The sequence below is a fragment of the Terrapene carolina genome, unplaced genomic scaffold (assembly GCF_002925995.2).
Source record: "Terrapene carolina triunguis isolate 2854851 unplaced genomic scaffold, T_m_triunguis-2.0 Scaffold84, whole genome shotgun sequence".
Lineage (NCBI taxonomy): Eukaryota > Metazoa > Chordata > Testudines > Emydidae > Terrapene > Terrapene triunguis.
In genome coordinates, this window is record NW_020664435.1 from 34,396,186 (window position 1) to 34,421,013 (window position 24,828).

General features: G+C 41.9%; 1 protein-coding gene across 2 annotated transcripts; it reads left to right on the plus strand.

Annotated features, from left to right (window-relative positions):
- The first annotated feature begins 404 nt into the window (after positions 1-404).
- Positions 405-19,345, plus strand: SRI (sorcin). Of its 2 annotated transcripts, XM_024197530.1 has the most exons (9): positions 405-485; positions 4,704-4,787; positions 8,264-8,333; positions 10,750-10,791; positions 12,934-12,977; positions 17,070-17,217; positions 17,414-17,527; positions 18,388-18,446; positions 19,032-19,345. In XM_024197530.1, the coding sequence occupies exons 1-9, from the start codon at positions 435-437 to the stop codon at positions 19,056-19,058; spliced, it is 639 nt and encodes a 212-aa protein (XP_024053298.1). In that variant the 5' UTR covers positions 405-434; the 3' UTR covers positions 19,059-19,345. The 2 variants fall into 2 exon arrangements, with proteins under 2 accessions (XP_024053298.1, XP_024053300.1); XM_024197532.1 differs by lacking the exon at positions 10,750-10,791.
- Positions 19,346-24,828: the final 5,483 nt, after the last annotated feature.

Here is a 24,828-nt window from a genome sequence, read left to right on the forward strand (position 1 = left end):
CCGGGTCCCCGGCCAGGCTGCAGGCTGCGTTGCGCAGCGCTGGCCCACAGCCCCTTGCACACTGAGAGGGCGCAATGCTCCCCGAGCTGCGCCTGCGTGTGGATAAAGTTTTTGTTTAAAAAAAAAACAACCCGCCCGCTGGGGCTTTGGCCTGTACCATTACGGCGGAGGGGTGTTCTCTCTCTTCTGAGCGAGCCAAAGGGGATAATTTCCTAAAATGGGGGTCTAACAGAGCAACAAACCGCGCAGCCTCTCAGCGATTCGCAGTCGCTCACACCCCGCAGGAGGGAAGGGAGAAGCGGTGCCGCAAGTAGTGCGCCCTGCTCCGGGCCCCCCCCGCAGGATGGTGTGACCCGGGCGTCCCCGCCCGGCCTGTGGTGCAGCTGCTAGGGACGGGAGGGGGAGGGGCAGCAGCAGACCGCGGCGCGCGAGACATGGCGTATCCTGGGCACCCCGGCGCCGGAGGAGGCTACTACCAGGGCGGGGTAAGCGCGGGCCGGGGCCCTGCAGCAGGGCGTTGAGGGGCTGGGACGAGCCTCCCGCCGGGCGCGAAGCAAGGCCCGCCCCGCTCGGGTGTCGGTGCCGCGGGGCGAGAGGAGCCCCCCGCGGGCTGTGCTGGGGGAGGGGCGGGAGGAGACTCCCTCCCCCGAGTCGGGGGCCGCGGCAGTGTCCGGGCTGCAGGTGCCCTGCTGTGTCCGGGGGGGTCAGACACGCGCCGCAGGCCTGTGCCGTGTATGTAGTAGGGAGCTCGGCTTCTCTGGCCAGCGGAGTCTGCGCCAGCCACAGAGCTGGCGGGGCACATGCCGGTGCTAAAGCTCGAGTATCAGTGCAACATCCACTGCCCCAGCAACAGCACGGCCCTGTCCCGCCCTCTGGGGAGCACCCCTCTTTCCCCTGCGTATCAATCCTGTCTGCCAGCCCTGGGGCCACGCGGCGTTCACGCCATCGGCCCTAGGCGCCCAACTAGTTCAAGATCCTTTGTCCCGTCTCCCCCCAGCACTGATGTAGATGCTTTCAGTTGCAGGGCCCACTCCCTAACACCCTTCACAAAAGCAGTGGATTCTAGATTTTGAAGAGCCACCCAGCTTGATCTCAGTGTGTTCCCTCCCTAGTTCTAAAATGGTTCAGACTGAACTGGTTCCTAGGCCTGTTGAAAGCATTTGTCTGGTTAGTGTAATCATATAAACAGTTCTCAGATCAAAGGTAAACTGGTTGGAGTACATGAGTCTTACAAGCTTGCGGGGGTTGGGAGAAGAATGAGTCAGAATAGTACATTTCTGTAGCAAGCCTGAGGTGGTTAATGGTTTTGTTTTCCTGTTATAGTTAGGGTCAGAGGGGGATTTTTGCTGCTGCCTCTGGTGGACCAGAAGCTGGCCTCCTGTCACAGCCCATAGTCTCGCCCTTTCCTCTTACAATAAAAAAAGCTGCTGGCTTAGGCAGCTGACTGTAAATAATAGACCTATCCTTTGTTAAATAAAACTAGTTTAGCTAGAATCAAAGCTCTGGTTAAAACATTAGTTAACATTTTAACCAGAGCTTTGATTCTAGCTAAATTAGTTTTATTTAACAAGGGATACATTTAGTATGCTATTACCTCTACTGAGGATGATGGAAGACTATATCTTGAACTGGATTTGCTGGAGCAGGGAGGGGATTCAAATCAAGTAGGCCTCTTTTCTGAGGTATTAGGCATCTACAACTCTCACTGATTTCAATGGCTTCCGTTAACACCAGCACATTGAAAAAGTCTTGGCCATTTCTACAGTTCTATTATTTACAGAAATAAAGGCTGTGCCGCGGGACTTTTAGCGGCCCGGAGATCACGTGGGGGCAGCCAAAGAGCCTGGCAGGCCAGACAGAAATGTTACATGGGACTGGATCCGGCCTGCGGGCCGTATTTTGCCCACCCCTGCTCTAAAGCAAATGAATACTAATAATTTGTGGTGTCATCTCAGTCAAGCAGCGTTCATTCTTTCAGCCTCAAAGCACTAGAGCAGGGATGGGCAATCTACGGCCCGTAGGCTGTTTTAAGCTGGCCCGCGAGCTCCCACTGGGGAGCGGGATCTGAGGCTTGCCCTGCTTCGGTGCTCCAGCTGGGGAGCAGGGTCGGGGGCCACTCCATCTGGCTCCCAGAAGCAGCCGCATGGCCCTGCTCCAGCACTCCAGCCAGGGTGCAGGGTCGGGGGCCGCACCACGTGGCTCCCAGAAGCCGTGGCATGGCCCCCCTCTGGTGCTCCAGCCGGGAAGCAGGGTCGGGGGGCCGCTCCACACGGATCCCGGAAGCAGCTGCATGGCCCCACTCCAGCCAGGGCGCAGGCTCGGGGGCCGCACCACGTGGCTCCCAGAAACCACGGCATGGCCCCACTCCGGCTCCTATGCACTCCAATGGCCCCCTCCGGCGCTCCAATGGGAGCTGCAGGGACAGTGCCTGCGGACGGGGCAACATGCAGAGCTGCCTGGACTTGCCTCCGCATAGGAGCTGGAGAAGGGACATGCCACTGCTTCTGGGAGCTGCTTGAGATAAGCGCCGCTCAGAGCCTGCGCCCCTGAGCCTCTCACCTCGCCCCTGCCCCAGCCCTGATCCCCGTCCCGCCCTCCAAACACCTCGATCCCAGCCCGGAGCACCCTCCTGTACCCCAAACTTGTCATCCCCAGCCCAACCCCAGAGTCCACACCCAGAGCCATAGCCCTCACTCTCGTACCCCACTCCCCCAGCCCGGAGCCCCTGCCTGCACCCTGAACTCCTCATTTCTGGCCCCACCCCAGAGCCCGCACCCCTAGCTAGAGCCTGCACCCCAACCCCCCACCCCAATCCCCCTCCCACCCTCCAAACCTCTCGATCCCAGCCCAGAGCACCCTCCTGTACCCCAAACTCGTCATCCCCAGCCTAACCCCAGAGTCCGCACCCTGAGCCAGAGCCCTCACCCTCGTACCCCACTCCCCCAGCCTGGAGCCCCCGCCTGCACCCTGAACTCCTCATTTCTGGCCCCACCCCAGAGCCCGCACTCCCAACCAGAGCCCACACCCCAACCTTGTGAGCATTCACCGCCTGCCATACAATTTCTATTCCCAGATGTGACCCTCGGGCCAAAAAGTTTGCCCACCCCTGAACTAGAGTATAAATCTGACTCCCTAATTTAGGCATATTTGCTATGCAACTGACAGTGCTGGTGGCTGATTCTGAAGGAGGTCTGATGAAGTTAGTGGAGATTACATATGGTTTAGAGTTGAATGTGGACAAGATAAAATCTATAGTGTTATGTGCAAGGAGCCTGTGAAAACATGCAAGATTCTAGTGAATAACAGTCATACAGCAAGTGAGAAATTATTGCTACTTAGGCTAGGTCTACACTACAGCGGTGTTCCGACCTAAGATACGCAACTTCAGCTACGTGAATACCGTAGCTGAAGTTGCGTATTTTAGGTCGGCTTACCTGGTGGTGAGGACGGGGGAAAGCCGAGCGCTGCCGCCGACTCCGCTGCCGCCTCTTGTCGAGGTGGATTTCCGGAGTCGACGGCAGAGCGATCAGGGATCGATTTTACCGCGTCCTCACGAGACGCGGTAAGTCGATCCCCGATAAACCGATTGCTACCCGCCGAATCGGCGGGTAGTGAAGACGTAGCCTTAGAAAGCATCATTACAGAAGATGGAAGATCTGATACTGAAATCAGCACCAGAACAACAAGAGCAAAAGAGACATTCTGGAAGAATAAATATCTGAGGAGAAGGGATATAAATCTGAAGACTAGATTCTGACTCTTAAAAACCTACATTTGGTCTGTGTTACATTACAGCTCTAAAACATGGACATTCAAACAAACAAACTACAGTCCTTTGAATTATGTTGTTATAGAAGAATTCTGAAAATATCATGGATAGACTGTGTAACCAGTGAAAACATACTAGGCAGGGGTCAGCAACGTTTGGCACGCGGCTCGCCAGGGTAAGCACCCTGGCGGGCCGGGCCAGTTTTATTTACCTGCTGACGCGGCAGGTTCGGCCGATCGCGGCCCCCACTGGCCGCAGTTCGCTGTCCCGGGGCAATGGGAAGCCGCGGCCAGCACATCACTCGCCCGCGCCGCTTCCTGCCGCCCCCATTGGCCCGGGACGGCGAACCGCGGCCAGTGGGGGCCGCGATCGGCCGAACCTGCCGCGTCAGCAGGTAAATAAAACTGGCCCGGCCTGGCGAGCCGCGTGCCAAACGTTGCCGACCCCTGTACTAGAGAATTGAGCAAATGCTAGTGAAAAGACAGATTGAGTTTGCAGTGCGTGATGTATGTTTACAGGCACTTGAAGGGAAAGTTGATAGAGAACAACACAGAAAAAGAAGATCTTTGATGGACAATGTGGTATCCTGCGTGGATCAAAAGGACTAGATTTGCAGAGGATCGTACAAAATGGGCTACCATGGTTGCAAACCTTTAGTAATGGAGATGCCATGTACGAATAATTTAGGCACTCTGTGCTACTATAACTATTAGATCACTGGGCTGACTCAAATGTAAGATTTTATGTAGGCCTGCTTTACATTGTAGCAAGTATATACACCAAAGTTGTGTGCTCTCTTTTAAAGCAGTTACAGGTTTTGACAAGGTGTATACAAAAATGACACTCAGAATTGATGCTGAAATGTAAGATTACAAATATTGTAGTCAACTAAAAGCATTAATTGTATCTTAATCATCTATTTCTTGTTTTAAAGTATGGAGCTGCTCCAGGAGGACCAGTGTTCCATGGACAGACTCAAGATCCTTTGTATGGTTATTTTGCTGCAGTAGCTGGGCAGGTATGTTCCCCCCCCCCAAAAAAAACCTCTTTGGTTGAAGTTATGACATAAGACAAAATTATTCTCATTGTATTGCAACTTAAATATTGGACATCAGTATTTGCCACAGAGGTGTATGTATAGCAGAACTTCCTAGCATATTGAAACTCTGAATACTGGAAACTGTGTGTGAGGACAAGCTGAGGAATCAAGTCAAATTGAATTAAATACTGTTTGAGTTTATGCTGTCTCACTTTAAAACTGTGCACATGGGTGGGGAGGGCCCATCACTTGTCGTGTAAGAATCCAACCAGAAATGTCAGCTGCATGGATGGCCTCAATAAGAGCCAGGAGAGGTTAGTAAGAGTTAGGTCATTATGTAAGGGGATGGCTTCACTAGATGTGGGAACACGGGAGTACCAGAACCTGGTGGCATGAACTACCTGGAGTAGTTTGCTGAACAGAGTATAGGAGAAGTGTGGTTTTTTGGGGGGGGAGTGGGGGTTGTTTGTTTGTTTTTTAAGATATTTGCATCTTAATTTTTCTATGCCTGGTTTTGACTACCTATTTATTACTCTAAGGATTTGGTATACTGTAATTTTGTATTTTCTACATGTCTTTAAACTTTTATATATTCCTGTAAGTAACAATTTCTAATCCATTTTAAAAACTTATTTTAAACAAGTAAGCTCGCTAGAGCTAGAGGCTTTATTGCTCTGACAAAATAAATTTACATCTTTCTAGTCATTTGTCTAATAAATCCTATGTACTGTCCAGTAAACAACTTGTCTGTCCGACTGTTGGTTTATTTGCAAAAACCCATTAATGCAGTTTCAAGGGTGTAATTGTGGAAGTCAAGACATTCAGAGTTAAGGATCCCAGAGTACCCTTGGTCTCCGCTCCCTTTTCACTATTCTCTTTCAATAACTGACTTCTTACAACCTACGCAACACTTAAAGTGTAATAGTTTCAAAAATACACTGCTATTGAATCAATGCATTCTGGCAGCAAAGACGACAAATGAGGGTATTAGAACAAACCACATGAAAGTAGTCAAATGAGTACATATGTAAGGATTCTCCTTATTTGTGAGGAATCTGGTTCTTCACTGAAATAAAGTAGAGACCTTTAGAAATGTTTCTTACGGAGCTAAAGAAGAATCTGTTATCTACCTGTAGTAGTCCTTTTGATGAATAAACCTGTAAGCAAAAAGTGACTGAATCGATAAAAAGAACAGGACTAAAGTAGTATCATGTGGCCATCCATGAAAATACTTAATGAGCCAAACCCACCTAACTTTTCAAGTCAAATTATTATAGAACCTCAAACTGGTTTGACCGCCCTTTTTCACTTGCAGCCTGTTGTGACTCACAATATATTTATCGCAGGATGAATTCGTACATCTGCAATATCAATTTGAGTTTTATATCAAATTTATACTGGAAATTATCTTAAGAGAAAACCATATGAATGTTAATATCTTAGATATTTAAAAAAAAAATCTAAACTATACTAACTTTTTTTCAGAATCTCCATTCAGTGATTTGAATTTGTCTCTCTGTGGGAGCCGTTCATTTTATTACTGCTTGTCTGTAAAGCCCTGTCTAATGTAAAGTTGGACTGTTAAAGTTTTTTTTACGTAGGACTTGCCTTATAGCTCTGTTTCCAATTTCCATTCTTTCAGTTCTCCTTCACATCTTCAAGTTGTCAAGATATTGGCTTCTTGTTTTGATTCTTAATTTAAAGAATTTTAAAATGTGATTGACCACTTATACTGATTTGATGTAATTGAATTTCTTACACTGGAGTTTTCCTATGGTTCTATCACACCTGTATTATAATAGTAGTGTATATAGTGCACTGTCTATAAAGCTGGCCTAAAGACCAAAGATACTAGAAGTTGGGGAGCAGTGTATTTAATTGGTCAAAAGGTACAATTGCCTTTTGTCAGGCCTTGTAAAATGTCAGCTAGAATAAAAACCACTTATTTACAGGACATATTCAGAGGAGTATATCTGCAGCTGATAGATAAACATGTTTTTTCCCCCACTAGTCTCTTCTGGAAGTACTATAGTTATACATTTGAGGACTAGTATCCTTTCTCAGATAATGTTATCTGGATGTCATCTGTAGTCAGCAGTTTATCATTCTTTCAGGCTTAAATTAGATATGTACTAAATATAAAAACTCTCAGGAAAATGCTGAGGAAAATTAGATAGGCTTCAAATATAAAACAACTCTTGTTTTAGTACTTAATGCTTCTGGAATCAGTCAAGTCTATTTGCATCTAAAAACATTTAATCTTAGAATGAGGTTAAATTGCACTTTAGAACTTTTTATGAACTTTAATGGTGGGTGTGAGGAATGTGACATGCAATTCCAACTCCACTTTTGACAGCTCATTGCTTTACCTGACTTGGCAGTTGTTCATAATCTCTAACTGGCCTTGAGAGGGATGCTTTGGAAGGAATCGTATTCCTAATTGAGCAGATAGGTATTTTTTCTGTTTTATTCCTTTACAATATTTTACTTTCTGCTTTAATTTGCTCTATTAACAATTCACTGTTCCAAACCAACTTTTTTTGAACAGTCAATCTAATGTTTATCTCGGGAAGTGGGGATGTATGTTCTCTGATGTAGTTTACTTTGTTTTGTAGAGTCCTGTTATAGAAACTAGAATGCAAATTTTTAAACCAGGACTGCCTATGTTGTCCTCAACAAGTTCACTGCACTTTTAGTTCTATATTATGGTAACAACTAATCTTATCTCATGCTTCAGGAGTAAGGAAGGAGTCGTCATCCCCCATGCACATTTGTAATCTTGGGAATGTCTTTCTCCTTCCTCTGAAGGATCAGATTGAACATAACTAGAGATGGGATGCCAGTTTGGGTGGAGTGGTGCTCTGAGGCGGTACAGAGAATCCTCTGATGCCTTGCTGATGTCTTGCTCATATGTTCAGGGTCAAACTGATTGCTGGATTTGGGGTTGGGAAGGAATTTTCCCTCAACTCAGATCAGCTAGGACCTTGCTGTTTTTTTCACCTCCGCGGCATGGATCTCCTGGTAGGATCATCTGGACTTGTTTCACCCAACGAATTCCTGCTGTCGCAGGGGCATTGATGGCATGTCAGTATTTTCTGTTCTCTGCCTATGGCATGCAACAGTTCAGTTTTCTGAGGATTAAAGTGCGTTAGTTTAACTGAGGTCATTGGGCACGACAGAGGTATTTGGGTGATATTTAAATAGCCTGTGATATACAGAAGGTCAGACTAGATGATCTAGTGGTCCATGCTGGTCTTAAACTCTATGAATCAACAGATTAAATAATTTGGAGTGAATTTAAATTAAATTGAAATTAGTACGCTCGGTAGAGCCAGTCTTTTGTATAAGGTTCCATGCATAGGTTTATCAGTGAACGTGGATCTTGATGTGAAAGTTTATCGACATTTACTGATGAAAAGCTAACTTTTCCAAGCCTACTTTTCTGTTTTCAAAAGGATGGACAAATAGATGCTGATGAGCTGCAGAGATGTCTGACCCAGTCGGGTATAGCAGGAGGGTATAAACGTAAGTTGACAATTTAAATAAAAGTATATTTGATTCATATTAGACAATCATTAGTTGTACTATCTGCATAGTTATTAAGTTCACATGGTAAGAAGTACTTACATTTGTTTTTGAAAGTAGTCTAACTGCTTCCAAACGTTCCACTCTGGAGTCATATGCACTATGCTGCAAGAACTTAGTCATAGGGAGTAGTTGGCCCCGAGAACACTTCTTTAGAGAAGGATTTTAGTTTTGCCTTCTTGCTTCCTATTGGCTCACCTGGAACTGCTAATGTTTCACCAAATTTAGTTTGTGTTATCAAGTAGGCTAGCAAGTACATTACTATTAGATAATTTTTAGGACTGTCAATTAATTGCAGTTATCTCACGCGATTAACTTAAAAAAAGTCACAATTAAATTGCAGTTTTAATTGCACTGTTAAACAATAGAATACTAATTGAAATTTATTAAATGTTTTAGATGATTTTCTACATTTTCATATATATTGTATTCTGTGTTGTAATTGACTAACCCCAACTAACTCATCCCAGCCAGGGCTTTATCAAGCCGGCCCTTTAAAACCTCTAAGGATGGTGATTCCACCACTTCCCTAGGTAACCTAGTGAAATAGTTTTTCCTAATATCCAACCTAAACCTTCCCCGCTGCAACTTGAGACCATTGCTCCTTGTTCTGTCATGTGCCACCACTGAGAACAGCCTAGCTCCATCCTCTTTGGAACCCACCTTCAGGTAGTTGAAGGCTGCTATCAAATCCCCCCCTCACTCTTCTCTTCTGCAGACTAAATAAGCCCAGTTTCCTCAGCCTCTCCTCATAAGTCATGTGCTCCAGCCCCCTAATTGTTTTCATTGCCCTTCGCTGGACTCTCTCCAATTTGTCCATATCCTTTCTGTAGTGGGGGGGCCCAAAACTGGATGCTGTACTCCAGATGTGGCCTCACCAGTTCCAAATAGAGGGAATAATCACTTCCCTCGATCTGCTGGCAACGCTCCTACTTTTTAGCTGACATTGCAAGGTATTTACTTGCCAGATATGCTAAACATTCGTTTGCCCCTTTGTGCTTCGGTCACCATTCCAGAGGACGTTTCCATGCTGATGACGCTCGATTAAAAAAAAGTGTTAATTAAATTTGTGACTGAAATCCGTGGAGGAGAATCGTATGTCCCCTGCTCTGTTTTACCTGCATTCTGCCATATATTTCATGTTATAGCAGTCTTGAATGACCCAGCACATGTGGTTCATTTTAAGAATGCTTTCACTGCAGATTTGACAAAATGCAAAGAAGGTACCAATATGAAATTTCTAAAGATAGCTACTGCACTCGACCCAAGATTTAAGAATCTCTAGTACCTTCCAAAAATCTGATTGGGACGGGGTGTGGAGCGTGCTTTCAGAAGTCTTAAAAGAGCAACACTATGATGCAGAAACTACAGAAACCGAACCACCAAAAAAGAAAAATCAACCTTCTGCTGGTGGCATCTGACTCAGATATGAAAATGAACATGCGTCGGTCCATGCTGTTTTGGATTGTTATCGAATAGAACCAGTCATCAGCATGGACGCATGTCCCCTGGAATGGTGGTTGAAGCATGAAGGGACATATGAATCTTTAGCACATCTGGCACATAAATATCTTGAGACGCTGGCTACGACAGTGCCATGAGAATGCCTGTTCTCACTTTCAGGAGACATTGTAAACAAGAAGCGGGCAGCATTATCTCCTGCAAATGTAAACAAACTTGTTTGAGCGATTGGCTGAACAAGAAGTAGGACTGAGTGGACTTGCAGGCGCTAAAATTTTACATTGTTTTATTTTTGAATGCAGTTTATTTTGTACATGTAAGTTCAACTTTCATGATAGAGATTGCACCACAGTACTTGTATTAGGTGAATTGCAAAATATTACTACTTTTGTTTTTTACAGTGCAAATAATTGTAATCAAATCAATATAAAGTGAGCACTGTACACTTTCAATTCTGTGTTGTAATTGAAATCAATATATTTGAAAATGTAGAAAACATCCAAAAATATTTAAATAAATGGTATTCTATTGTTTAACAGTGCGATTAATCACAATTAATTTTTTTAATCGCTTGACAGCCCTAATAATTTTGTGAATGTGGTATTCCAATGTACAATTAAGATTTATGTTGGACCAGGTGTTGTGGATACCCAGATTCAATAAACGAGATCCTTCCACAGAGTCCATTAGAAACCAGCATAAAAGGTACCCTTGGAACAGGCCTTTTATTGAGAAGGTCTGAGTTCTCTCTTCATCCCTAGGCCCATGGTTCCTTGAGTGTGTTTAGTACTAGATTTTCAGAGGATCAGTTCAAGGACTTTTTGATACAGTTTCTCTAATTAGTCTGTCACAGAATTCAGGGGCTTAAGTATCTTGTTGATTTTTCACTCTACAGTATTTGGCTGTCTAGGAGATATCTGTCTGTTTCAGATGTTGGGTAAGTTTTAACTCAGAACAGCCACTCTCCAAAAATTAATGCTTAGAATTCTGAATTCTAAATGGTAGTGTGTAAAAGAGTTCATGTTTCAGAAGTGGTCTTTCTGCAACTCAGTGACAACATCTATTTGACTAGATATTCATCTCTATAAAATCTCCAGTGAAGGAGTTTTACACCTAATCCTGTCATCAGCTGTTTGAGCAACACAGGTTTTATTATCAGAGGGGTAGCCGTGTTAGTCTGAATCTGTAAAAAGCAACAGAGGGTCCTGTGGCACCTTTAAGACTAACAGAAGTATTGGGAGCATAAGCTTTCGTGGGTAAGAACCTCACTTCTTCAGATGCAAGTCAATATAAAGTGAGCACTGTACACTTTCAATTCAATTCTGAAGAAGTGAGGTTCTTACCCACGAAAGCTTATGCTCCCAATACTTCTGTTAGTCTTAAAGGTGCCACAGGACCCTCTATTGCTTTTTACAGGTTTTATTGATTACTACGTCAAACAGATGAATTTGATGACCTAGGACCTTTTTTAATATTGATCTTGTCTGCATGATACTCTTCATACAAAGATAATAGAGGGTTTATACAGCAGAAGCTGACATACCTTCAGTTGAGTTGAGCCCCATGTGTTTACTTAAGCATATTTAGTAGGTGTAGGGCTGCCAATTTTTGTTGGATGTGTTCCTGGAGGTTACATTGCATGACAATCTTTAATTAAAGATTGATCTTTAATTCCTGGAGACTTCAGGACAGTCCTAGAGGTTTCACAACCCTGAGTAGGTGGTTACAATGAGGAAACTTCTGTAGAATATCCCAAAATTATATTTTAATTTTTATCCTGAGCAGTAAAGAAATCTGGAGTGAAGGCTACAACTCAGACTACAAATTTGGGTTGATGATCTTTAGACACTACAGACAGAAAGTACTAAAGTTAAATTTAGACCTTCCTAAACTTAAAGTTCATGCAACTGACTTTTGAAATTTAAAACAAATGTACAGATACTTTAATGTGAAGCTGTGTTCTGAAAAGGTACTATAAAAGTAGCATATAGTGATTCCATGTTTTCCTCTCAGTGAGTCCAACTCTAACTTGTAGGGTTACAAATAAAGATTTTTCTTGCTGCCTGCTTTGGAAACTTGGGATCTGAAAGTCAAGCCCCCCCCCCCCCCCCCCCCCCTGCTGCTTGGATCATCACCAGTAATGAAGATTCTGTGGGCCAAATTCTCCCCTCTTTTACACCTGTGCAGCCCCATTTCTCTTAGAACATAAATTCCAAATGAAGTACTAAGTTTTCTTAACTAATCTGACATGCAGCGAGACTAATGACAAGATTAGTGTGGATTCTCAAGCAAGCAGGTATAATTCTGAATCCACCAAGAACAGATCTGTTTTGTAAGAATGTGCCATTTTTCACAAAGTTACTTTGCAGAGTTGACACACATTCATGGTGTCTAAAGCCTTGTACTTACAGTAACAAAACAACTTAAAGCGCAGTTAGAGGCCGGTGATCAGACTGCAAGAAAACAGCTCTGTGTCAAGCTTTTGAGAAGTTAAAAATAAACTAGTTCAATAACATCTATAAAATATTAAGATGACCAGTGTTAACACATTTAGGAAAGTGACACCCGCATGCATCTATTGATCACCAAAGAATGCTGTGAGTAGACTTGATGATCCAAGTACCTGATATATGGTGTCCACAAAGTTAAATTTGTATTGTGAGTAGAGCTGAATTGCTCAGGCCACCAGTAATGGTCTAGATGTGAAACATTCTGTATTCCAACAGTTTGACTCCAGTCTAGGCTGGTAGAGTTTACAGTGCTATTACTGTCCTGATCAGACTGCCCATTTTGATGTAGCCAAAAGCTTACATGAGTTGAGATTGACTAAAATTTATCTCATTTGTAATTTAAGACTGGATTCCAAAAATAACAGGCTAAAATAATAACCTCTTGCACCACCCACCTCAGAATAGAAGATCTTTTCTTTATTTGAATCAGAGTGAGATTGCTAATTGCAAGACTGCAGCTTTCCAGTGGGAGTGATGTCTTATTTCATGTATATATTATGAAACCAAACTGAGAAATCAGTAATTCATATTTACTGCTACTAATCTATTTTTCCCCCTCATTTAAACAGCTTTCAACCTAGAGACGTGCAGGCTCATGGTTTCTATGCTGGATGTATCCTTTGTCTTGGGTGTACTATATAAATATTACAAAAGGAAACTGCTAAAAGAACATTAAGGTTGCAAAATCAGGTACTCCTATATTAAGAAATACCAGAATTAGTTTGCATAGGCAGTCTTAATTCTGCCCCTTGTAATACTTTTTTCTACAGGACCCCAACTCATTAAGTGCACGGAATGAACCTGCTCTGGGAAGGAATCGAGGCTTGTGTATTGAAACAGGCTTATTGTCTGCAGGATGCTGCCTTATTTGTTGCAGAAGGTGGAAAGTGAGTAGTGAGCGAGCTAGGGGATTGCAGGAAGAGAGTGTTGTCATGGTAAAGACACTTGAATGCTGCCCTGGAGAAATGAATTCTATCCTTTTGTCTGTACCACAGAATTCCTCTGTGTTGGGCATGTTGCTTTAAACCAATTCTTCTCAGATGGTCACTAATCATGGGTTCCTCATTTTCTGGCTGCCCAAATTGATACCCAGAGGATGAATTTGCTAAAGTGCTGAACACTCACAGATGCAAAAGTAGTCAATGGAAACTGCTTTGAACATATGAAGTGCTAAATAATGTTAAGTACTCTGAAAAAATCAGGTCATAGATGTCTCAAATTGGGCATCCAAAATTAGTGGATACTTTTGACCTTAATCTCTTTGCCTCAGTTCCCCACCTGTAAAATGAGTATACCACCACCCCTAACTTCACAGGGCTGTTGTGAGGATACATTAACTTTTGTGAATCACTGGTACTGTAGTAATGAGTGCCATAGAAAAGCTCATGAGGATAATATTGTATTCAGAGCAGGTTTGGATAGTTTACAGTAAACAAGGCATGAAGCGACACACTGAACAATGAGGAGAAAACAAAATATTGAATAGCTGCTCACGAAGGGTATGGTCTACACTGCAGTTAAAAACCTGCAGCTGGGCTGTGGGTCTCAGGCTAATTGGCTGTTTAATTGCGGTGTAGATGTTTGGGCTCGGGCTGGAGCTTGAACTCTGGGACCCTATTATGGTGGAGGGTCCCAGAGCTCAGGCTTCAGCCCGAATGTCTACACCATGGTTAAATAGCTCCTTAGCCTGAGCCCTATGAGCCCAAATCAGCTGGCACGGGTCAGTCAGGTGTCTAACTGCAGTGCAGACATGCTCTAAGTGAGCACAGTTTATCCTGGGTATTGAGTGAGGCAAGGGTAACTTTATTCTGGTATTTCGTAACTTGAGTGCTTGACTTTACAACCTTCATAATGTTCTTTTAATGTAATTTGTGCATGCTTTTCTAGGAACTTAAACAATTGAAAATAGAAATTCCATCATGTGGTAATATGGATGAAAGACCCAAAGAGTAGTTGTCAGTGGTTTGCTGTCAAACCAGGAGGGCATATCTAATGGAGTCCCACAGGGGTCAGTCCTATGGCCAGTACTATTCAGTATTTTCATTAGTGACTTGCATATGGTTATATAATTTGCAAATGAGACCAGGGTGGGAAGGGTTGCAAGCACTTCGGAGGAGAGGATTAGAATTCAAAATGACCTTAATAGGTTGGAGAATTGGTCTGAAATCAAGATGAAATTCAGTAATGACAAGTGCAAAGTACTACACTTAGGAAAGGAAAAAAATCAAATACACAACTACAAAATGGGGAATAACTGGCTATGTGGTAGTGCTGAAAAAGATCTGGGTGTTATAGTGGATCACAAACTGAATGAGAGTCTGTGATGCAGTTGTGAAAAAGGCTAATAACGTTCTGAGGTGTATTAATGGGAGTGTTGTATGTAATTGACCTGCTGTACTCTGCACTGGTGAGGTCTCAGCTGTAGTACGGTGTCCAGTTCTGGGCATCACACTTGAGGAAGGATGTGAACAAATTGGAGAAAGTTCAGAGGAGTCAAAAATGATAAATTTAAAAAAAACCTTTCCTATGAGTAAAGGTTAAAAAAAAATTGGGCACGTTTAGTCTTGAGAAAAGACAAGTGGGTGGGAGGGGTAACCTGGTATCAATAATCAAGTATGTTAAGGGAAGGGCTGTTATAAAGAGGATGGTAATAAATTGTTCTCCATGTCTATTGAAAGTAGGACAAGTAGTAGTGGGATTAATCTGCAGCAAGGGAAATTTAGGTTAGCTATTAGGAAAAACTTTCAAACTATAAGGGTAGTTAAGCTCTGGAATAAACTTCCAATGGAGGTTATGGAACCCCCATCATTGGATAACTTATTCTTGAAATTTTAGCTGCTAAAGTCTAAGATGTCTCTATTGAACTTGTGTGAACTGTGTTTTTTTTTTCCCCATGATTCGGGCAGTTTTTCCACGGGGATGCCAAAAGACACATTTCTGACACAAAGGCCATGCACCTGCCAGATTTCAAGTCCCTATTTCAAAGCATGGGGACATTAAAACTATTCAAAGAAATGTCTGTCAATTTTTATAATGGACAAAATGATGTATTTTTCCCTAGGCTCATTTTCAGAAATAGCTGAACCATTTTGGCTGAAGTTTTCCAGGCTTTTGTTCTGGAAAATTTCAGACCAAATGGTTAGAGATTGGCAAAGTTATAAGTAACTGAAAACGGGATGTTATAATGGAAAGGGTCAGGCAACCTTAATATGTGGTGCTATCAGGCCTGCCTATAATTGCATTAACATGAAAGCTCTGGCTTGAAGTGCTTTTATAAACACATTGGTTAACCTTTAGGCAGAATGAGTTGCTAGTTATGTTATTAAGCAGAAAAACTCCATGGAAGAGTATCCAAGGTAGTATAGCTCTAACACACAACTGGAATTGGGAGGATTAGCTACAGTAGAACCCCTATTTTATGACCATCGATCTTATGAATGATGGGTTATGTTAATCTTTTTTTTCTTTCTTTTGCTGGCCAAGTCCTTTTTCTGCCACAGAATGTGACTTCAGTCCTTCAGCCAGCATTCAAGTGGCTACACATGTTTGCCTCCAAACCGTAGTCTTGTCAAAGAGATGCAATTAAAAAAAAAAAAAACTGTATACATTTGTTATGAACGATTAACGTATGCATTATACCTATGTAATTCTGAGATGTTTGATATTATGAACTGAATACCCAATAGATAAAATAGGGGTTCTACTGTGTTACTTTATAAACTTTCTTTGAACTGATGTAACTAATTGGTACTCCCTGCACTGATAGATCACTTGATATTTAGCATACAGATAGTTGATTTTTGTGACTGACAGAACACAAAGCTTAAAAATATTCCTTCATTTTCTAACTCAAAATTCCAAAGGAATGAAGGGAAAAATACAAGAGAAGGGTTGGTTTCTTTTGTACACTATTGGAACTATAACTGATATTCCAAATGCTTTGCTGCAAGACATTATCAGAAATAAAATAAGAGGCGTTAGGACTTGTAGGCTCGCCACTAACAAAATATTTAGATGATGAACTCCCCTATAGTTCTTTGATCCTCTACCTTTAGAATATGCACGGATACAAAAATTTGGATCTGCATCCACAATAATTAATTTTATATTTATCCACACCCACATCACCCTGTCTCACTGTTAAAGCGCTATGCAGATAAAAAAAATTTGGATCCACATGCAATCCGCAAAGATGATAAACAATACAACCACATTCGCGGATATAAAGCAGATATCCACGGATTTGCAAGGCTCTATCTACCTTAACTTTCTTATTTTACTCCTAGTACATGACCTGCAAAACAAATCTCTTATTTTTAGGAGATCAAATACTAGTATATGCACAAGCCTTTATTTTATTGCTAGCTTCTGATGTTTGGACAAAGCTAATGATGAAAAATGCATGGAAGCAGTACAGCACCAGAGAGGCGATGCTGTATTTCTTTTTCAGATGGATGGAGGAGGCCCTTTGGCTTTCTGATTGCTGACTTTTAGCCAAAAGTATTCTGTCTGCCAGAGCTCTTGGATAGTTCTGTGCTCTAGAGGAGGGTAACACTAGCACAATGGGGGGGTGGGTAAAGATACCCTTTATTTCCCAAACTTAAGTAAATAAATTTCAATCTTGCATGACTAAATATAGATCCTAATTGAGGAATATTTAGCACTTGCTTGGAAATTAAACAGTTTTTCCTTAGCCATGGTTCAGAGGGATATGTCTGGTACATTGGGATTCAATGAATTTAAAGAGCTCTGGGCTGTGTTGAACGGGTGGAGACAACACTTCATAAGTTTTGACAGTGACAGAAGTGGTACAGTGGATCCTCAAGAGCTGCAGAAAGCCTTGACAACTATGGGTAAATTGTGAAACTTCCCTATTACTGGCTGTTGAAATTTCCCCTGCTTCTAATATCATGACATTGACTTGGTGGGATTTCCCAACATAACAATGTTTTCCATAAACTGGCATACAACAAATCTTCCCATAAAAACTGCCTTGGATCTCTGTAACTTGGTTGTCATTTCACTATTTTTCCTGATTCTTTCAATTAGGATTTAGGTTGAGCCCACAGACAGTGACTGCAGTCGCAAAACGATACAGCACCCATGGGAAGATTACATTTGATGATTACATTGCCTGCTGTGTAAAACTCAGAGCTCTCACTGGTATGTTATAGAGAAGCATCTGGTAATACATTTTTATTTTATGAAATCAGTTTAATCTAAGGTGTCTCAGAAAACTTTAACCTCTTAATCCCAGGAGTTGGCTCTTCCTACAGCAGATTAGCCATTTTCAGTCAGAGCTGATACCGTATATTATTATTATTGAAGTTCTCCCATTTGTCCTCTTCTGAAATGGCTTAATCACTTCAGGGAAACCAACTTTTATACCACATCACATAACCATAGCAGTTGTTATAAAGATTGTTTTGTTAGCCAGACCAGAAGTCTCTTCAACAATTCATTATCATCTTGGGAGTTTCAACAGTAGCATGAGTCTTTTCCTGTCTGACCTCATCTATTGTCTTCCCACGTCTTTCCTTATTTCTTCTATTTTCTGTTTGTTCTCTTGTCATTCTCCCCCTTAACTTCTTGCTGTCACCCTTTCTCCAAAACTCTCTTCAGCTCTTCCCTCCCATCTTGCTCCTGTCCTATAAGAAAGCTTCGCTACTGGAGGAAGCATTGTGAGCATAGTGCATTATAAGAGGGCTACAGCCTACTCTGCTGAACCAGTGTTCACAGTAGAAGGTGTAGAGTGTTAATTATTTGATGACATCAAAGCTCTTCTGCATTAGAAAGAGACCTATTAATCCTCACAAAACCAGTCTCCAGGTCTTTGCTGAGAATTAAAACTGGCCTTTGGACAAACTGGCACATGAAAACCTTGTGCCAACTGAGCAGTGCTTATAAGCAACAAATTTTAAGTAGACTACAGGATTTTTTTTTTTTTTAATACTCAATGTATTGATAAAATACAGTGCTTCCACTGATTCCAGTAATACACAATTCTTTATATATTTTTGCAGACAGTTTTCGAAGAAGGGACACAGCCCAGCAGGGTGTTGTCAATTTCCAGTATGATGATGTAAGTGCACCTAAGACATTTGTTTACTCCAACCTAGCTAAAATTGTAATTAAAGAAAAAGTACTTAAGACTGGAGCCAAAAAATCATTACACTAAAGACTATTACAATTGGCACCCTTATTTACTATTGTAGCTGAGAGCCCAAGGATAGAATAGGCATTGAGAAAGTTCTCTCTTTCCATCCGCTCTTCCCCCCCTGACCAATTGTGGAGGGAAAAAACATGGTGGTGCATGCTCGTCACTCTTCCCTCAGAGACAGTAGGTGTTATAGATTCAAAATATCATGTGCTTTCTGTGCTGGGATCCAGGTATACCTAGGTTTCTGTTTCACTCCTCCGGGTTGGCTTGGCTTCCCCTCAGTGAAGCTCTCATGCCCTTGTAAGCTTTTTTAGCTTACTCTGATGCTCTGGTAGCCTCCTTGGGCATGGCTCCCTGATTGTGCCTTGTTTGGCTGAAGACAGTTTGTGGAAAATGGAGTTGAGGTCAATGAGTATATGTGGAGAGCATTTCAAGCAACGTCGGGGAGGGGGGAGGCTATTCATGTTCCGCTGCACTTGGTTAACATGGATGCCTGTTTTCTTTCAGTTCATACAGTGTGTTATGAGCATCTAATTGAAGAGGAAGGAAGATGTGGATGGGCATGATTAACATTCCACTTTGTGTTTTGCTTTGCACCTAAAGTTATCATGGCTATGTAACTAAATATTGGTATTTGCATATTTTATAAAGATACTGCTTTGTGATTTTTTTTTTTAGTTTTGATAAATACAGATGAACAAAAAAGGGTGTTTTAAAAATGAAATATCAACTCATCCTTAATCTTATGGGTTTTTTTTTAATTTTGCATATACTTGTAAATCACCTTTTATGTATAACTTAAATGATTATGTAAAACTTAAGACTTTCTGTCGTGTGTTTACTTTCCCCTCTCATGAGCTACTAAAAACATTCATCAGAGTGGAGCTTGTCTTATTTCCTGTCCTACATAGTAGCATGGAGCCATGGTGGTGTTTTTATTCCATGACAATACTGCATCGAAGAGTCAACACAATAGGGTGATGATCATGATAGAAAGCAAGATGGGAAATTGGGAAACTAAGGTTAATCCGTAACCTGAGTTCTTCACGATGGACTCAGCCCATTTTGCCGTGGATGGCAAGTTGCACATCCCTGTGCAGAGGCCATTCGAAGAACTTCTTTTCCCATCAGGTGATCTTGTAGTGGGCTGCTCTCGTTGCCTTAAGAAAACTAACTGTACAGTCTGTGCCACTTGAAAATAATACTGGTTTATATCTTCTATACATACATGCAGTTATTCACAGAATTAGGTTTATATTTCCCATAACTGTACCTTCAACTCCCACCTTTGCAAGCAAAAATACTTCAGCTTATGGAGGCTTAAATTCATGTTTCCTAGCTTAAAGGGCTCTTTACCTTAAAATAAATGTAGGCCTTCTTTAAATGCCAAATAACCCAAAAGACACAAACCCACTTTCTGTAAAATTCTTTGCAGCCCAAGGAGGCTCCCTTCTCCTCAGTCACCTGCCTAAGGAGTCTTGGTGCTTTCCAGCAGCTCCATACTTCGTCTGGCTTATTTTAACTTTTCTTTTTATTAAAAAAGCTGTTACTCTAATTAGTAGTAAAATATCTTATTTTCTTGTTCAAAAGGGTTGATTGTTATGAAACAGTTCGATGCTTTTAACAAGAAAATAAAATAGCCTGGAAAAATTCCAAGCTTAATACAAGGATATTAAACAGCTGCTTCTCATTTTTAGTGAGTGCTTTTCTAACGTTCTTGTTAAAAGTGCCAAACTGTTTCTTTAAAACAGGAGGCACTTTTAACAAGAAAGTAAGATGTTTCACTCTTTAAAAGCTGCTAAGTCCAAATCAAACCATTTTGATTAGTAAAAAAAACTAAACTGAAGGTTTTTTTCAGAATGCCTGTTCTGTGGGAAATGTTGAAATATACACTTTTTCATTTAAACCTGAACAATTATTTTTCAAAATTTTAGAGTTCCTACTAATTCTAAAGAAGCAAACAAGCCAACACCCGCTCTTTGGCCATATAGGAGCTCCATATTGGTGGTAAAACCTGGAAAAGTGATCCAGTTGCATCCAATCCACTAGAATAGAGGCAGAATTCAAGGCCAGAAGGGACCATCAGATCTAGTGTGACCTCCTGTGTATTACAGTGTCAGTACCACCTCACCACCACCCACACACTAAACACAGCAACTGAAAGTAGACCAAAGTATTGCAGCCCCCAGGAGACTAAATTATTATGTATCACATGCTGAGAACAGGGAATGCTGTACCCACATAATGAGGAATGTGACTGATTCCTTCCCTTCCCCCAGTCACTGCCAATCTGACCTGGAGGAAAATTTCTTCCTGACCCCACATATGGTGATCAGTTAGAACCTGAGCATAGGAGCAAGAACCGGTCAGCTATGCACCAGAGAAAGAGACTGCTTGATGCCATGTCAGAGCCCTGGCCCATATCCATCTGTGGCCATTTTTGATGCTTTTAGAGGAAAAAAATTAAAAAAAACAAAAAACCTAGAATACATTTGTGGGGGGGAGGGGGATCTCTTCCTGATCCCTTCTGGCTGACCAGCTGAAAACCTGAAGTATGAACTTGTAACACCATAAGATATAAACCAGAAGTGAGCCTCAGGACTGCTGCTGACCCATCCCATCACATGCAACCCCATCATACAATTGCACTCATAAATTTGTCCTCTCAAGAACCTTGCCAGAATTTAAGTCCCCTGATGGTTTAAAACTGTCTTCTAATTTCCACCCTGAATTTGTTTGTGGCCATTTTAAACCTATTTGGTTTTGTGACAATGTTGTCCCTTTACTTAAATAGCTCTTCACCCTCTCTGATACTTACCCCCTGATAAATTTATAGAGCGCAATCAACTAATCATATCCCCTCTTTTTCTTTTTTATTGGCTAAACTAAACAAGCCAAGCATTTGTCTTGGTAAAACAGGCCCTCCATTCACCTGATTATCCTAATAGCTCTTCTCTGCAGCTGTTCCAGTTTAAATTCATCTTTCTTGAACATGGGTGACCAAAATTGTACACAGTATTCCAGATGAGGTCTTATGAGTGCCTTGTACAATGGCATTAATACTTCCCAGTGTCTTCTGGAAATGCCTCACCTGATATACCCTAGGATTGCATTTGCCTTTTTCAGTCAAATCACATTGCTGGCTCAGTCATCCTGTAATCAACCTACACACCCAGGTCTCTCTCCTCCTCTGTCACTTCTAACGGATGAACCCCCAGCTTTTGGCAGAAATTCTTATTAGACCCAAATTCATGACCTTGCACGTAGTACTATTGAATTCCATCCTAGTTCAGTCACTCCACTATTCAAGGTCATCCAGATCTTCCTGTATAATGTTCCAATCCTCCTCTCTATTGACAATGCCTCCCAACTTCGTAGCAGCAGCGCATTTCATTAATACACACTTACTTTTTGTGCTAAGGTCATTAATTGAATAAGATGATCCCAAGACCAATCCTTAAAGTAATTCACTAGTAACCTCCCTCCAGTCCATTAATTCACCTTTCAGCACAACCCACTGCCTTCTCCCCTTTAGCCAGTTCTGCATCCATCTTACTATTCTTGTACTGATCCCCAGCATCACTAAATTTACTAATGATTTCCCATATGGTACCATGTAAAATGCTTTAGTGAAGTCCCAGTATATTAGATCTACACTTCCCTTATCTAAGAAATCAGTTATTTTCTCCAAGAAGGAAGTCAGGTTAGTCTGGCATGATCTACCTTTGGTAAACTCATGTTGCATTACATCCCCTTTGTACTTTGCCTCCATGACTATAATTATTCTTCACAATTTGTTCTAAAGTCTTGCACGCTACTGAGGTCAGACAAAAAGGTCTGTAATTGCCAGGATCACTTTTTCCCCCAACCTTTCTTAAATATTAATACATCATTAGCTGTTCTGCAGTAATATGGTTCATCTCTCCCCCCCCCCCAGTCCCCCCACCCCCACAAATTGACTTGTAGAAATGTAGGGCTGGAAGGGACCTCAAGAGGTCATCAAATCTACCCCCCTGCGCTTAAGCACGACCCAGTAAACCTAGACCATCCCTGACAGGTGTTTATCCAACCTGTTCTTAAAAATCTCCAGTGATGGATTTCACAACCTCCCTTGGAAGCCTATTCCAGAACTTAGATATATTAAGAACATAAGAACGGCCGTACTGGGTCAGACCAAAGGTCCATCCAGCCCAGTATCCTGTCTACTGACAGTGGCCAATGTCAGGTGCCCCAGAGGGAGTGAACCTAACAGGTAATGATCAAGTGATCTCTCTCTTGCCATCCATCTCCATCCTCTGACAAACAGAGGCTAGGGACACCCATTCTGGCTAATAGCCATTAATGGCCTTAACCTCCATGAATTTATCTAGTTCTCTTTTAAACCCTGTTATAGTCCTAGCCTTCACAACCTCCTCAGGCAAGGAGTTCCACAGGTTGACTGTGTGCTGTGTGAAGAAGAACCTCCTTTTATTTGTTTTAAACCGGCTGCCCATTAATTTCATTTGGTGGCCCCTAGTTCTTATACTATGGGAACAAGTAAATAACTTACTTATTCACTTTCTCCACACCACTCCTGATTTTATATACCTCTATCATATCCCCCCTTAGTCTTCTCTTTTCCAAGCTGAAGTCTCAGTCTTATTAATCTCTCCTCATATGGGACCTGTTCCAAACCCCTAATCATTTTAGTTGCCCTTTTCCAAAATCCTTAAAAATCCTTGCTACCAGACTAGTGATCTCGTGCCAGTTTAAGTATTCTGGGATGGAAATTATCCAGCCCCTCCCACTTGGAGTACATTAAGCTCATTTCCATCAGCCATACTACCTTCAAGCACATGTTCCAGATTATCATTCTTACTGAAAACCACGGCAGTGGTATTCATTTAGTTTTTGGGCCATACCTAAATCATCTTTAAGCTCCTTCCCATTCATACTGCATAGCAGCCCAACCATATCCTTCCTTATTCTCTTTTTACATACAACTTCCCGCAGCTCCCATTGGCTGGGAGCTGTGCCTGCGAATGGTCAATGTCAGCAAAATGTCTCTCGGCCTGCAGTCAGATTACCCTGATGGGCCACATGCAGGCCACAGGGTTGCCCACCACTGCTGTAAACTAAGCCATACAACTACATTTTCAAGGGTGATTACTGATTTTGGGTGCCCAGCTTGACACACCTGGCCCTGACATTGACTTCATTTGGTTCATGTAAGTGCTCAGCAATACTGAAAATCAGGCCCAAGGTGGAAACCCAACTCAAAACCTTTTACCTTAGTAGGTTCAGATGTACTTTGTTTAATATTGCCTTAAACGTTAATTGGAAAAGTTTGACTCCACATCAGTCATTTTAACTATTCCCCATCCTTTTGCACTAAAGGAGTCTCAAGCTGCTTTATAAACATTAATGAACTTAACCTCCTTATGAAGTAGGGGAATATTCAAGTTCATTAAGAGAAGTTTTGTTTGGATACAGCCTGGGGTAATTAACATTTCTGTTTAGGTTTTGTCATGATCTAACAGCCTGAATTTCAGATGTCCAAACAATCAGCCTTTAATTGACCAAATATTGCCAGATTTCAAGCTGAATTTTTTAGCCAACGCTCATCTCAGCTCTAATATTTATTTGCATTTTTATAGCTGACAAAATCTGAAGTAGAGAGAGATTAGATGATTTGACTAAGGTCACAAAGTGTGGCAGTACCAGGACTAGAACTCCAGTCTCTCAACAACAAGTCTTTGGCCTGATCCAAAACCCATTAAATCAATGGGAATTTTTTCATTGATAACAATGGACTTTTGCCCTTTGTGCCTTAAGAGCAATAGCTTGCTTCTTACCTTGTTAATACCCCACTACAATTCCTGAGACAAGACCTTTTTTACTCTGGGACTCAATATCTGTTTATTTAAGGGAAAACATAAAAGTTTCTTTTTTTGGCATAGAACTATTTATGACTACATGAATGGGACTTTCCTGCTGTAGATGAATACAGTAAATTAAACAGTCTATTCTGGGTTTTCAGAGCCTCCATCTGTTGTGTGCAAAGTTGTGCCTCTAATGAAATGGCAATACAAATCATGAAACAGTTGCAGATGCAACTATGTGGTGTGAAGTTTAGCCACATGTTTGAAAATAAGGCTGGAAAATACTGCAAAAGAGCAGAAAGAGCCCACAAAACTGTTTTGCTCAATTTACCTCTTTTAAAGAGCATGCACCTACATCTGGCCCAGTTTACACAACAGATGAGAAATGAGCCTGTCATTCCACCAGAGGGAATAGTAGTAGAAAGATGTCGTAAAATAATTTA

Coding starts and splice junctions, on each gene's coding strand:
- SRI (XM_024197530.1), top strand. CDS start 435: ATGGCGTATCCTGGGCACCCCGGCGCCGGAGGAGGCTACTACCAGGGC. Junction 8,334..10,749: donor TATAGCAGGAGGGTATAAAC/GTAAGTTGACAA, acceptor TTCACTCTACAG/TATTTGGCTGTCTAGGAGAT. Junction 17,218..17,413: donor GAAAGCCTTGACAACTATGG/GTAAATTGTGAA, acceptor TCTTTCAATTAG/GATTTAGGTTGAGCCCACAG.